Source organism: Bufo bufo, chromosome 4, assembly GCF_905171765.1.
Source record: "Bufo bufo chromosome 4, aBufBuf1.1, whole genome shotgun sequence".
In the NCBI taxonomy this organism is placed as follows: domain Eukaryota; kingdom Metazoa; phylum Chordata; class Amphibia; order Anura; family Bufonidae; genus Bufo; species Bufo bufo.
Genome location: NC_053392.1, coordinates 86,703,572 through 86,719,862, shown reverse-complemented (window position 1 = coordinate 86,719,862; position 16,291 = coordinate 86,703,572). Strand labels below are relative to the sequence as shown.

At 42.5% G+C, this 16,291-nt stretch overlaps 1 protein-coding gene across 2 annotated transcripts in view; it reads left to right on the top strand.

Annotated features, from left to right (window-relative positions):
* TAF1B (TATA-box binding protein associated factor, RNA polymerase I subunit B) overlaps positions 1–16,018 on the top strand; it is a 97,172-nt gene extending 81,154 nt beyond the window's left edge. For both annotated transcript variants that reach the window (XM_040427480.1, XM_040427481.1), the window contains 3 exons: positions 1,975–2,200; positions 15,328–15,538; positions 15,798–16,018. In XM_040427480.1, the coding sequence (XP_040283414.1) occupies positions 1,975–2,200; positions 15,328–15,514 (413 nt within the window). In that variant the 3' untranslated portion in view covers positions 15,515–15,538; positions 15,798–16,018. The remainder of the gene's footprint in view (positions 1–1,974; positions 2,201–15,327; positions 15,539–15,797) is intronic.
* Positions 16,019–16,291: the final 273 nt, after the last annotated feature.

Below are 16,291 nucleotides of genomic sequence, written 5' to 3'. Positions count from 1 at the left end.
ATTGGTGTCCAGTGCGGCCCCCCCTCCCTCTATTGTATTAATATCATTGGTGGCCAGTGCGGGCCCCCCCCTCCCTTTATTGTATTATCATTGGTGGCCAGTGTGCGCCCCGGCCCCCCCTCTATTGTATTAATATCATTGGTGGCCAGTGTGCGGCCTCCCCCCCCCATCATTGGTGGCAGCGGAGAGTTCCGATCGGAGTCCCAGTTTAATCGCTGGGGCTCCAATTGGTAACCATGGCAACCAGGACGCTACTGCAGTCCTGGTTGCCATGGTTACTTAGCAATATTAGAAGCATCATACTTACCTACTGCACTGTCTGTGACCGGCCGGGAGCTCCTCCTACTGGTAAGTGACAGATCATTAAGCAATGCGCCAGTAGGAGGAGCTCCCGGCCGGTCACAGACAGCGCATCAGGTAAGTATGATGCTTCTAATATTGCTAAGTAACCATGGCAACCAGGACTGCAGTAGCATCCTGGTTGCCATGGTTACCGATCGGAGCCCTAGCGATTAAACTGGGACTCCGATCGGAACTCTACGCTGCCACCAATGATGGGGGGGGGGGAGGCCGCACACTGGCCACCAATGATATTAATACAATAGAGGGGGGGGGGCGCACACTGGCCACCAATGATAATACAATAGAGGGAGGGAGGGGGGGCGCACACTGGCCACCAATGATAATACAATAGAGGGAGGGGGGGCGCACACTGGCCACCAATGATAATACAATAGAGGGAGGCGCACACTGGCCACCAATGATAATACAATAGAGGGAGGGGGGGGCGCACACTGGCCACCAATGATAATACAATAGAGGGAGGGGGGGAGGGCGCACACTGGCCACCAATGATATTCAAACTGGGGAGGGTGGGGGGTCAGCCCCCTGCTGCCTGGCAGCCCCTCATCTCTTACAGGGGGCTATGATACGCACAATTAACCCCTTCAGGTGCGGCACCTGAGGGGATAATTGTGCTGATCACAGCCCCCTGTAAGAGATCAGGGGCTGCCAGGCAGCAGGGGCAGTCATGTGCACAGTTCGTAGTATATTCTAACTTGAAGCGTCCCCATCACCATGGGAACGCCTCTGTGTTAGAATATACTGTCGGATCTGAGTTTCACGATCTAACTCAAATCCGATGGTATATTCTAACATAGAGGTGTTCTTATGGTGATGGGGACGCTTCAAGTTAAAATATACCATCGGATTGGAGAAAACTCTGATCCTATGGTATATTAACTCCTGACTTTACATTGAAAGTCAATGGGGGACGGATACGTTTGCAATTGCACCATATTGTGTCAACGTCAAACGGATCCGTCCCCATTGACTTGCATTGTAAGTCAGGACGGATCCGTTTGGCTCCGCACGGCCAGGCGGACACCAGAACGTTTTTTTTTTCATGTCCGTGGATCCTCCAAAAATCAAGGAAGACCCACGGACGAAAAAACGGTCACGGACCAACGGAACCCCGTTTTGCGGACCGTGAAAAAATACTGTTGTGTGCATGAGGCCTTAGCTGCATTAGCAGACTTACAGGGGCTAGCAAGCACATGCAACTAGGTGCCACAAATAAAGTACATGGAAGATGTATGCATGGATTTAGCAACACTCTTCAAACCTGTCCATCAAGCATAGAGAGTGTACATGTGAACTGAGCCTAACTATCGTCATTCTGGATCGGCAGTCTCCATCCTGGGGCTTCTCTGCAAAACTGAGAAGTTGGAGACTTTGCTAGATGATGAAACAGCGCCATTCTTATTGATGGTCAGTGGCCGGTATTGCAGCACTGTTGCGTCTCATGAATGCAGACTACGGGTCGCTTTGTTGGTTTTAGGGTCTGCAGGTAGTTTTTCACACATCCTCACCTTCCATCTGGATAGCTGTCACCTGCACAAAACAAGGGCCTGGACGGCTTTAATAATTAGCCTGCGCTGTAATGAATGGCATCTTTTGTTTGTGTCCACACAGGGATGGCAAAGAACCTGCAGAGGCAGTTTAGCAAGCTGGCTGGCACTGCACCTGATGCTGGGAATCCGGGCCCATCAAGTTTCGTGTTTAATTGGGAAGAGCCGAACACAGGCAAGATCTGTTTTCATGCTCACAGCCTGAAGGGGATTACGCAAAAAGGCAAGAAACCGCTCTTCCACCTAAAGAAGAAATACTGGTTGAACACCGTGAAAAAATGCAGCAGCGAGTAAGAACCTACGCAGTGTGAATACTTTTACAATTTTGGTTAGGATTGCAAGATTGTCCTTCAGCGGGCAGCATTTCTGAAGGCAACTGAGCAGTTTGTTGGCAGTGGTATCCGGATGTGGATCTTTGATATAGCTGAGGGACTACAAGTCTCAGTATGACATGCCAGCATTAGACTGATGCAACCAAACTAGACAGAGTGACAGAGTCTTCAGTGAAAGTCAGGGCAGGGTTAAAATGTCTAAAATAGGGGTTGTCTCAGGAGACCTCTCGGTTCTGCTGCACTCACATTGACTTTTAGGAGATCCATTTTCATGTCCATCTTTAGTCCCCAAAATCAGAACTGTTTCCCTTCTCCCTGGTACTTGGATCCACTCCTGTTCTTGGAGAAGGGCTCTTGCAGGTCACTTGTACATGAAGAGTTTAGTGTAGATTCTTCATATATTCATTTGAGGGTCTCCTGAACAATAATTAGCCCCTGAAGCAGAAGTCTAGCCTTAGTCCCCCATAAACTCTTAAAGTGCTTATCCCACAAGAAGTATTACTATGCGGTGAATGGGGCTTGTCAAATGAAGAATTAGTGCAATAAAAATATTGTCAGGTTTTTAATGATCATTTTCCTCTCTGTGGCGCCCCCTGCTGCTTATCTTTCTGGTCCACCTTCTCCTGCATTCAGTGGTGGAATGACATGCTCAGTAGCTTCCCTGCTCCATTCTTCTTCCCTCATTGGCGGTGTAGCGATCTTATAATGAAGTGGCCCAGACTCCTTTCATTTCATTCATCCCTACTTTTAAATTCATAGAAACCTCTATAGCTATATAGAGAGTGGAGAATGAAATTGGGGGAGGGGCATTATATGCCACAGTGCTATTTATTAGTGGAATCGCCGGAGCAGTGTGGGAGGGATTATTTTCTATGGGAGGAAGACATGCAAAGGGGTTAACAAGAGCTGAATGCAATGCACTCCTGGGAGATGCAGGTGCTTAATTGTCATATGTGATGAGCTGCCGCCCACCGACAGAAACTGAAGAAAACCTGAGCTGAATATATGTGAGTCAAAAAGAGGTGAAACATACAGTGCATTTTTGCATTGATATAGTTAAAATTATAGTGTGTATTCATGATCTTTCATATGTAAAGTGTCCTGTGTTGTCAGTGGAAACACCTCCTCCCCTCCACTCTTAGGCCTCCTCCACACAAACGTTTTGTTTTTTTCCCGTTTACGGGCCGTTTTTTGCATTCCGTATACGGAACCATTCATTTCAATGGTTCCGCAAAAAAAAAAAGACGGAATGCACTCCGTATGCATTCTGTTTCCGTTCCGTTGAAAGATAGAACATGTCCTATTATTGCCCGCAAATCACATACCGTGGCTCCATTTAAGTAAATGGGTCAGCAAAAAAAAACGGAACACATATGGAATGCACTCCGTATGTCTTCCGCATCCGTTCCATTTTTGCGGAACCATCTATTGAAAATTTTATGCCCAGCCAGATTTTTTCTATGTAATTACTGTATACTGTATATGGCATACGGAAGAACGGAAATGGAAACACAACAGAGACAAAAAACGGAACAACGGACTGCAAAACACTAAAGAATCCATACGGTCATGTGAAAGAGGTCTTAAGCTGGATTTAGACTAACAACAGATTGCTATAGCGATCCCTCGTCCTCATACCGTGAAGGAGATCTCTGCATGTAAATGTGCGGTCTCCTTCACTGAACGAGCAGCTGGCTGTCAGAAAGGAACACTTCCTTCCCAACAATCGGCCGCTCCATTGGCTCGTCTAAACCCGCCTTAAGTTGACATCTCCTAGAAAGAACATCAGATAAGAAAGAAGACATCAATCAAGAGTAGTGTGGGGGGGGGGGGGGGTTGCCACCGATAACTCTAAGCAACTTTGTTGTGATCACATCTGCTGACAGATTCCTTTGATCTGCAATGACTGCATAGATACACACAAAATAATATTACACACAGTGGAGGAATTGTAATTTATCTAGTTTTGCAGCTTCTTCTGTTTTTCCACTGGGTATGCGATCTTCCTGTTTGGGTGACCATCCTTTGAGGGTACATACAGTGGTCACAAGAAGTTCTGTTGCTTCACAGGCTTGTTGTGGTCACTGACACTTATGTAATTTGAAACCTAAGAAAATGGTTCAAGAAATCCTGCAATTTGAAAATATAAAAGCTATGTACTCGTTAGGTGTGCATTTTTTATGATTGCATTTTAAAGGGGTTAAAAATCAGTCTGTTTGCAAGCTGTCACTTTCTGTTTTCTGGGACTCCCGTCATCTGGCGGCTCATGCATAGCTCTTAACTCCCTGACCTGATTTCCTGTCCTCATAAAGGCTTTTTCAATTTGATAAAAGTTGAGTTATAATGAGTTTATATGAGGTCAAGAGCTACACACTAGCTGTCAGGTGACAGCTTGAAAACAGACTGATTTTTTAACCCCTGTATCTCAGAAACGGCTGAACGTTTTAAATAAAGACTAACTGAATAAATAATTTTTAGACCAAAATGAGTAAAATGCCATTTTAAAAAATTGCCCCGTGTCCATAGCCTTTAGGATAATCACAAAACATTGTAAAAAGTGCAGGAATGAAATATTAAATGGATTGGATATTGGATATTATTTCTAACCCGTCTTGTTTTTTTTTTTTTTATTTAATCCTTTCATGACCGGGCCTAAAAAGACCTGAATGTCCAGGCAATTTTTTATTTTTTATTTTGTGCACATGGTGGTTTAGTGACCATAACTTTTTTATTTGTTTGATTGTCAAAATAATTTTTGCTATGTTTTTTACTTGACACGTAGGACTTTTTATTACCATGGGTTGTTGTTTTTTTAAATTTATTTTTCCTTTTTTTTGGGGGGGGTTGAATTTGGGGAAAACTGCTAATTCCTATTAAAAAGTCTTTTCTTTTTTTTTTATTATAGCTTTTTATTTCTTTAATATTAAAACTGACCTAAGAATTAATTATTGCAATGGGTTCCCTATTTTGTGATGATCGTTTTGATATGTAACATGTATAGGGTTGAGTGGACGAGGCGACTATGGCGACGGTTTCTGTTAGCGACAGCATTTTTAATTAAAAAAAATATATGTTTTTAGTATTTTTTTTTTATTTATATTTTAATTTATTTTTGGCACATATGTCCCCCAAAAGGTCATTAAAAGTCCTCTAGAGGACACTGACTTTTTATTTTTTTAACTTGCACTGTTTCCACTGTAACTAAGGCATCGGGGGTATGTGCAGATAGGACGTATATATTCAATCGGCAGTCGTGAAGGGGTTAAATGGGGTTGTTCGAAACTGAAAATGTATCTTATTTATGTCATAACAGCGCCACTATTGTCCATAGGCTGCGTCTGGTTTTGCAGCCTGAACCCCATTCATACAAAGTGGACCCTTTCTTTCTAATGTTAGGGAATCCCTTTAAACCTCTGTAATAGAAGGGCTTTGAGGAGGCGTTTCTGAATACACAGAATTAAGCTTGAGTCAACCCCTTGCCTCACACTTATACAGTGCGCCATAATTACCCAAGACTCTAGCGATGCTTGTACTTTATAGATAGGATTGGTATCAGCAGTCCCCTCTTATGTTTCCTTCATTATCTAGTGACCTGCGCAACGTATCATTACCACGAACGAGCTTGTTCGCCGCCATTGTCTTGATTTAATGCATCAGTTCTTTAAGAAAATGACAATATTCACACGTCGCTGCTGTTCTCAGGCTCCTGCGTGAGGGGGAACTTTGGTCATGTATTGTAATCCAGACCAGCTTCTTTCTGGGGCATCGTTTTCTCCCTGCTTGACACGAAACACCCCCGAGTATGGGTTACATTACAGTGTGAGCTCTATGGAAGAAGGGCATTGAATTGCGGGATTAAAACGGGAGGTCTCGGTGCCGTGTGTCACAATGGAAGCCCAGACACTGTTACAGGCTGCAGATTAATTTCCATCTTCGGGACAAGCCACAAACCAAATTTTTTTTTCTTTCTTTTTCACAAAGGCAAAGTTTGTGCCGTGCAAGCGGGTAACTAAGTTATGAAGAATAAACAAAGCCTCAACCGTTCATGGCCGCCAAGACAAACAAGGAAAATGAAAAAAGTTATCCGTATTCCAGATTTTTTTTTTCTGCTGCATGTCATTTATTCTTCATATATAGAGGGCTCCTTTTTTCCACGCGAACAAAAGGTGTTGTGTTCAGGTCGTGCACTTGTTCAGATTTCCTGTCGCTCCAACAGACACTTTCACGCCCATTCCTGTTGGATTTGCAGCTAAGCTCGGTGTCGGGTGCATATGGATTATGGCGCCAGCCTTGAGAACAGTGAGGGATTTTTTTTATTTTGTATATTAATGTAAGAACGAAGTTGGAGCTTTTGTTAATTGTTCATCATGTGCCATAGGAAAGGGCTGTAAGAATAACACGTAATGGGTTGTTTTTATACTATCGCGCTTAGAGTGGTTTACTTTAGTTACGATGTTCATACCGAGATGTGCACAGTGGTGTCCTGACTCTCCCCCAATGGCAGATGTTAGGATTTTAACATGCCCGATCCTTTTCTTCTATCAAGTGCACATGCACGCTTGGCTGATCGCTATGTAAGGTGTATGGCCACCTTAAAGGGGTTGTGTCATCTCAGACATTGGTGGCACATTGCTAGGATATGCCACCAATCTTTGATAGGTGCAGGTCCCCCGAAGTGAAGGAGAGCACACCGTTCATGCACATGTGCTCTCCATTAACTACTATGAGAGTCGCGAAAATATCCTAGCGAGCACGCCCGGCTGTTTTCAGAAGTACCATAGAAGTGAATGTAGAGCGCACTGCACATGCATGGCTGCCTCTCCATTACCTTCTATTGGAGTGCCGGATATAGCCAGGCGAGCACTCAACTATTTTCAGAACTCCCATAGAAGGCATGGAGAGTGGTCGAACTGGAGTTATGAGCAGTTTCCCGGAGGTGGGACCCGCAGCTATAGGACACTGGTGGCATATCCTAGTGATATGCCACCAATGGAAACCCCTTTAAGAAATCCTTCCTTTGTACATTTTTAATCACTTTCATGGTTGGATCCCCAGGTCCTGGCCCATAAGCTGGTGATGCAAATGAATCCCGATTCACTCAGACACTTGCCTTCTCGGCTTGGCCGAGCAAGCATGTGTTCTCGATGACAGGCCAAGAGGAAGCAAATGCTAGACTCCTCCTCCAAGAACGAAAGGATCTGGCATTTGAAATCCAACTTGCCCGATCCTTTTCTGCGGTCAGGAGACCTTTATTCACATTAGATGCTTGACAGGCTCAGCTAACATGTAGGTAATATGTATGGCCAGCTTTTATATAGTCATTGATTGCCTGCTACAGAGGACTTAGGCAGCCATATAGTGTAGAGTGGATGTGGAGGTCAGGATCAATACCAGGAAGGTGGTCCAAACTGGGAAAGAGCAAGCAGGTCAGAAAACAGAACATTTTATCTGTTAAAGAGGTTATCGGGGACCCTCTGTTCTACAGACCCCCTGGGATACAATATTTATCACCTACAGTATGGATAGGTGATACTTTTTGTGGGAAAACCTCTTACTGTGCCCCAATGGGGTACGTGGAAAGGGGGTGTCTCCAGGGGGCACATAAGCATGTCTACTCACTGACCAGCTCTGTTCTACAAGAGTATTATTCACAATGACGCTTGTCCCACCATGGTTCCGGATTTTTCTTTGCGTACCAGGCTCTACTCTAGAGATTTGGATATCCAGATCTTTTTCCACGTTTTGAGTACAAAGGGAAAAAGTTGTCAGCTTAGCTTTTGTTCTTTTATGTTCTCATGTATTTGCCTGCTTTTGCATTGAAGGGTCTTGATATCTCAGTACTCTTTCTAATTCTCCCCGGTTCGTCAAATTGGGCTGTAGAGTTTTTACTTTTTCCTTACTATTTGTAGAACATTTCAAATCACAGAACATAATATGTAGATCAGTTCCAAAACACAAATATTTGTGCAGCAGGGTTGACAGGCCAATTCACGTTTTTGGCATTTGGGAGCTTCTAATGGCTCATAAAATATTGCTGTAGACTCGTTTGACTGGAAGTTATACAGGTTTAGACGACCAAGCAATACGGATTATTTCAGGACACACGTTTAAACAGCTTTTACTTCATACTGCAGAGAGCGAGATAACTGGAAATGCCGCTTCAACAAGAACTTCTGGACTGATGACCAATGGGTTATCATGACTCAGTGGAAGCCCTGAAAAAAAAAAAAATCATCTTACATAGGTATGCAAAAAAATTGCAAAAAAAATGAAAACCCAAATTCAAACCATACTACAGAAATATCTGAATTTGGTGCATGTCCTGTCCTCTGAAGAACAGCTGACTGACCAGGTACCACAGGGCCGGTGTAATTTTGTCCAAAACCAGCTCCGTGTGTAGATCCAAAAATTTCCACACACCATTAATACTGCTCAAGAATTCGCCGTCCATCTGAGCGCGTATGTGTTTTTAATGGGGAGGGAGGAGAAGGATATTGCCAACAGTACTAATGAGGACTTAACAGTATCCAGTACATCCATAGGGCATCAGTGTTGCTATAATGTGTGTCAAGCTTTACCTGGTTGTCAGTGAGGTCACCAAAGAAAGTTTATAGACCATACATGGTGTTTTACTCTTCCAAGCTTTTACTGCACTTAAGTTCCTGTCGTGAACAACCCCAGTTATTATTACAGTTTAATGCAAAAATGCCATTATGAGGGTGTTAGAATAGGATAAGAGCACAGATATTGTACAGAATTTTAAAAAAGGGGCTTAATGCAAAGAGTGCCACACTTCTCCATTGGCCATGTCTGGTATTGCAAGTAGATTGAATAGCAATACCGAAGACAGCACAGAGATCCACATCGCCTTCATAAATACAGAATTAAAGGGGACGGCCCATGAAAAACCTTTATCTCGTACCTGCAAGATGGCTGGGGCTCTGATCGTTGGAACAGTGGTCACTCATAGGTACATTTGCCTTCTATGAGACTGACAGATACTGTACGTAATTGGCTGTCTCTGTCAGTCCCATACAGGGGTGGACTGGGAACTTAAAGTGTCCCTGGAAAAAAAAACTAAAAGTGGCCCCATTTTGTAGGCAGGTCCAAATTAACAGAGGCGGGGCAACACAAGTAGGCGGGGTCAACAATACCATAGTGCAAAATACTGCCCCAGCAGAACCAAATAACACAGTTTAACACCATATACTGCCCCAAAAGATGGCCCTCTGTGGTGGCCATCATTAGCTACCATCTTCTGTCCTCCTCCTCCAGTTGTCTCTAGATTAGGAGGTGAGGTGTGGGGCACAGCAGTTGAATTCAGGAAGGCATGTGTGGTCGCTGGCTAGGTACATGAGTACCTGATCTGATTGTCACAGCATTAATTACTGTTGAGAGGAGAACTTGGGTGGCCCCATGGGGCATCAGCCCACCAGGAAATTTCCCTGTAGGGTCTATGGCCAATCCGCCCCTGGTCCCATAGACATTCAAGCATGACCACCACTTGATTTAAACAGGACATGGGACCCTTGTTTATGTAGTCAATGGTTGTCCACGACTGTCAGCTATCATATATTTGTCATCGTGACCTATCCCATGAAGAGATGATAAATGGTTTTCATTAGCCAACCCGTTTCAATGATAAAATTCAGTTTGACTACAACAGCCACTAAAGGGAGCATAGGAGTGTTCAGCTTACTTACTCTTATATAGATTGCAGGTAAGATCCACCTAGTGGTGCCTGTAGGAAGATAGAATTTAAATTTTTTTACCCTCTATACAGGGAAGTTGTATATGAAAAATGGAGATCCAGACACAATAAGCACATACATTTAGGACCATTTGGATAAAACAATGAAGTCCAAGGGTAGACCTTTACTTTAGGGTGTTTCTCTTGGTTCTTTGGTCTTCTCCTGCAGTCTTTTTGGATGCCAATACTGTAGCTTTTACTTTTCTGTGATGTTTCCAGAAGACCTTGTTTAGTGAGTATATCACATTTCTTCTGAATATACTCCATAGTACCACTTCTCTTCCACCATCCTAACACTTTAATGGAATAGTTTGTGAATCATTATAACGGTCAAGGCCATGATCACCAAGACGATCGGAATAAAGGTGAAAAACCAAACCCATCCTCGTACATGTACCAGCAGGTCACTGATGCAATCAAGTACTGTTGGTAAGTGAAACCGTGTTAATCCTAGTCGTTACTCATCTGTAGCCCACCTGCTAAAGTCAGGTCCGTTGGTGAATTCAATAGATACGCTTATTAATAGTTTCTAGCTTTTTCTTCCCAAGTTTTTTTTCTTTTGTGTGTCATTACACATGTAGCGTGACACTGGTGGTTGGAGAAATGTAAACAGCGTGTTCTGTTACAGCAGCTTTGTGTGCAGGTAAATTCTTCTGCATGAGCAGGAACCTTCCAGCACTTGGTGAAAGCTGATGCCTGCCAGGATCACTTCTTATGTATGGTGCACACCCACTGCTCTCTGGCAGCTTAATCAGATCTTGATTCCCTTGCCAGTATACTCATGAGATCGAAGTCTGCTGAAATAGGCAATATTGACCATTTGAGATGACCATCATTTGTCAGGAATTTCTTCAGCCAATGTCGTCTGAAACTAGATGCGCGCAAGCGCATTATGCTGTTGATCTGCCCATTTAGTTGCATGTTGCTGGCAGGATCATTTGTACAAACAATCAGGCATTCAGCTGATCGGCCACATTTTGACCTATCATAATCTTATGTGTATGGCCAGTTTAAGAGATCTTGGCTTTGCAAGGAGGTCTATACCAGGGATGGCCAACCTGCAGCTCTCCAGCTGTTGTAAAACTACAATTCCCTCGTTAATAGGTTTTGTGACAATGTGTGATAACTGCGCTGGAAAGTGAGGAGCTTTATTTTTATTTTTTTATGCTCAGTTCACTTTTAATCTTCGGGGCTTGACAGTTAAGTTTGTCACCATTTGTGCCATTTTAACGATAAACACATATTTAACGTCACTTTGTCACATTAGTCAGATAAACTTATTGCCAAGACAGCCTGGTCCAGAGAATGGCCTCTTTTACATGGTCAGTATTTGTAAGCCAAAACCAAGAGTGGAACCTACAGAGAAAAGGTGTGATAGAAATAATTGTGTCTCTTCTGTGTTTTGGACCCACTCCTGGTTTTGGCTTACAAATACTGACCGTGTGAAAGAGGCCAATGGCAGTGTTCTAGTAAAAGTAATCTGTTATGAAACTACTGACTTAAGGGGGTTCTTTGAGACCGGAACATCCTTGGATATTGCCAGGCAGGCCGCCGGGATTAAAAAAATACGATGCACAAAAATGTCAGTGGTGTCCGGCTCAAGTGTGAAACAATTGGATGGACACAACTGATTCATGTGAACCCGGGAGCAGCACACCAATAAAAAGATTGTGTCCGCTTCATAGACAGTAAGAGCGGAAGCTTGTCTGATCTTCTCACCTTCCTCATAACTTTTACTAATAATGCGACTTACATTTTTCTGACAAGTTAAATATATGTTAAATATATGTATTATCTTATGCAAATATCACCTTCTTACCCCGAGGAGATGTACGCAGTACAGTTAGATTTACTATTATATTATGAAAATTTGTACTTTTTCCTTTTTCATATCCTTGGGCATTTTTTTTTATTTTTTTCAATTTGCTTAAATTTATCTAAAATCCAAGTCAGAAAAGATATATGCATTGCATACATGTACGTTCATGGACAGAGCAAGCCCAAAGCCAGTTGAATTATCCAAAACAGACTGATGGTTTACACCCTGTGGCAAAACTACAACTCTAACCAGGCTGTCGGGGTTAACTGGCAAAGGCTGTGTGGTTAAAAAAAAAAAAAAAAAAAAAAAGAAACCTCTTTAAGGCAGAGAGGAGAGCAGCCCCAAAGAGCTTCTTAGGCTCTGGTTCATCGGTGTGCGTTCAATGGAATCGGTGTAATGCCTCACTTCTCCTGTGGTGGCGCTGCAGGATATTTAGGCACCTCCTACCAGTACCTTCACTGTTGTTCTCAGAACTCCCATAGAAAGTGATTGGAGCATGCTGGGAGTTGTAGTTTCACAACAGCCATCAACGTGACTATTTTTCTATATTTTGTATTTAAAATGGGCACGAATGCTTTCACTGGATTTGTATATGCGTTTCCTATCTATCCTTGTTTGCATCTTTAAAGAGAACACTTTTGTCTAGAGAGATTCCAGTTTTTTCGCCAACCCCGACTGGACTGAGTACTCCATTTTGTGCAACCTTCTTTTATTTTTTTTTTATTGCATTTGATAAATCTGGTGAACACCTACTCACCTTCAGTTGTAGAAAAAGGATCCAGCCTGCTTGATAAAAAAAATACAACTTTATTCCAGTAATCACATTTAAAAAGGCACATCTTGATGTGTTTCAACCCAATCATGGTCTTAATCATAGACTGTGATTCAGTTGAAATGTGTCTTGAAGATGTGCTCTTTTAATGTGACTTCTGCAATAAATTGTATTTTTATCAAGCAGGCTTGATCTTTTTTTCTACAAAAACATTTTTGGGCATTAACATGCCATGAAACCGTGACGTGATCTACTGATTTCTCCCATGAATTGGTGCTGGATTCCATTCCTATTACACCTACTCACCTACCTAACCATGACCACGTTTCCACTTGCTCTTCAGAAGTGACGACAGTGAAGTAAAACCAGAAAAAGTCCTAAATTCTTTTGCCAAAAAGACAGTGGAGTAAAACCAGAAAAAGTCCTAAATTCTTTTCCAGAAATGGTGTGCACCAAAATTTGCATCTTTGGTTAGATTTGTCCTTAGTTGTGGAAGAACCTTACATAAGTGAACCTTTTAAGAACCTTACATAAGTTAAGATCATGACCAACCTTGATTAAAACCATCTGAATAGGACATGATGTCTCCATTTTTCTTTTTTCGTTTGGATTATCTGTTATTCACACGAAAGCTTACTACTTTCCTAGGAGATGTGCATCCACCAATCTCTTATTAGGTGCTGTCCACCTCTCGAATTTTTCAAACATGATCAAGACTGGATTTTTATGTGGCATGTTTTTTTTTTTCATATCTTATGTATATTGACCCTTCTTTGAGAGGAGCACCCCTCAAGAACATTATTTTTATCAAAGTCTAAAAGGGAATTCACTGACCAGTACAAAATGGTCTCCTTGTCCAGGTTTATAATGTTTTATGTTTCCTGGCTTTCATACATAAGGGGTCATTTACGGCTTCTGGTCACAGTTGCTTTTCCTGCCTGGCTTGCTGTAGAACAGGCTGAGGAAGAAGGTTGATGGCTGGTTTGGTTGCTGTGGGTCACTGTGTTAGTAAATATCCCTCGCCGAGCTGCTAGAGTGTCACATAAAGGCGAGAGGCTGTTGAAATGTCAGGTACAGGTTGTATCGCTGGAGCGGGACTATTATGTTTTATGTTCTGCTCTCGAGGAGCCTCATCTCAATGACTAATGTCTATTCCCTCTTTAAGGGTAAACTGTTCTAACAAGAAACAAAAGCCATTCACATGCAAGGATACTCATGTCTGAAAGTAGACGTGCTGTAAAATGCCTCCATTGGACATCTCAGCCTTATGATCAAGGCCTAATTCACACAAGCGTAATTTATGTCTGTGTGCTGTCCATGTGTTCAACACCATTTACCTCTATGGGTCCATGCAGACCTCTGTTTTGTGTGCAGATAAACTCAGGGCATGCACCTCTTTGGTCCAAATCTCACTGACCTGGAGTTGCTCATCTCAGACAGTTGTCAGGTCCATGTCCCTTGTGGTCATACGGACCTCTGCCATATAAAAAAAAAAAAAAGGTCTGCTTGTTATGGCCCAAAAACGTACAATCTTTAACATGGACATCTGAGTGAGGCCTAAATACTCCAGTAAGTGCCTATTCCTTGGTGACTAGTGGTTGAGGATAGGTGATTACTGTACTCTACACACCAAGTGTGAACCCCAAAAGTGTGAAATCTGCCCTTTGGGTTGCAAGCTGCTATTATTTCCTAGTATCCAGGGCTGGCAGCTGAGGGTCTGTGCCTTTGTGTCCAGTAGGTTATAGGTGTTTACCACCAGTGATATTTCAATGAATACCAATTTTTCACCATGTACTTAAATACGTATAAGGATACAGAACAATTGTCTCACGTAAAAAAATTCAATTTGTAATAAGTCCTATCACTTTTAGTTGCTCTCACATTGATAACCCCACACTGCACACATTGCAAGTATGTATTGAGAAAAGGGGGTATGTTCTGGGAGGGAGGTTGTATGTGTTCAGTTGGAGTAGGATGCAGAGACCGATGATGTCACTATAGGTGTGATGATTTCACTTCCAATTTCTACAGTGCCACAGTTACTGAATAGCCAGCCAGACGCTCTGCCCTTAACGAGCATCTGTCAGCAGCTTTGTACCTATGAAACTGGCTGACCTGTTACATGTGCGCTTGGCAGCTGAAGACATCTGTGTTGGTCTCATGTTCATATGTGCTCGCTGTGCTGAGAAAAATTGTTTTAGTATATGCAAGTAACCCTCTAGGAGCAACGAGGGCGTTACCATTACTCCTAGAGGCTCAGCTCTCTCTGCAGCTGCTGCACGCCTGCACTTTGATTGACATGGTCTGGCAGTGATGACATCATAATGCCTTTTCCTGTCAATCAAGCTTCAGAGGTTGTGGCAGGTGCAGAGAGTGCAGAGCCTTCAGGTGTAACAGCAACGCCCCACTGCTCATTTACATATATTAAAACATAATTTTTCTCAGCAGTGTGGGCAGGTTCCCTTTAAATTGTATCTATTGTCTTATGAGACATTTCAGAATGGAGAAAAGCTGAAAGTAAGGGTTTATCAATGAGATTTCTGATTTGAAGTGTTGAAAATGATCTGCTCCCATGATAGAACCCCCCCAAAACATTAGTATGTATGTACTGTATTAGTCACGTTGGCAAGTGACCTTCATGTGAGACACATTGAAGTACTAGGCCTCCATGACAATTCTGTGAAGGTGACCTGAAGTTCTAATCATTCTCAACCTGTTTTTCTTCATTTCTGGTTTTCTGACAGTTTTTGTGAACACTATGACGAGTCTCAGTTCCCGAGTAGCTATTGCTTTGTCATATCGCTCTTCTCCACGGTCTTGAGAGTGGAACCCAATGTCATCCATTATGAAGTCAGCCTGGTGGAGAAAAAGCTTTTCAGCAAGATCCCTAGAAGGAGGCCTGCAAAAAGGCTGAGGAAAAGAAAGCTGTGACACTGAGATGTGGTTTTGTACAAGTTAGGGCTCATGCACACGAACGTATTTTCTTTCCGTGTCCGTTTTTTTTGCGGACCGTTTGCGTAACCATTCATTTCAATGGGTCCGGAAAAAATAACGGAAGTTACTCCGTGTGCATTCCGTTTCCGTATGTCCGTTCCGCAAAAAAATAGAACATGTCCTATTACTGTCCACATAACGGACAAGGATAGGATAGGACTGTTCTATTAGGGGCCAGCTGTTACGTTCCCGCAAAAAATAGACGTTTTTCTTTTTGCAGATCCGTGTTTTTTTGCGGACTGCAAAATACATACAGTCGTGTACATGAGCCCTAAATGTGAATAAAGGCAATATGTTATACTGTTATATTATCCTTTGATAATTTGTCATACCGAGCAATGCCAACTTCTACAGTACCCTCACAAGGATCTAACGTTACTGGGTACCTTCAATAACATTATCCTTGTTATTTTGTTTTTCTCTTTTATTGCCATTTTTAGCATTTTCTTGGTGATTTTTATTTTTCAAGTTTTTTTTGTTCTGTGTTTTTCATGTCATTTTTGTGTTATTCTTACGTGGAAAGATGTTAAAGTTTTAAGTGCCTTATAAAACCCACTAAAGACTAAACTTTTTTTTTATGCCATTTTTGTGTTTTTTGCAAAAACTCTATATGCTCTAGGTATGCTGTTTTTCTAGTGTTATTCCTTAGACATCTCTTTAAGGCCCCTTTCACACGAGTGAGTTTTCTGCACGGGCGCAATGCGTGATGCGAAC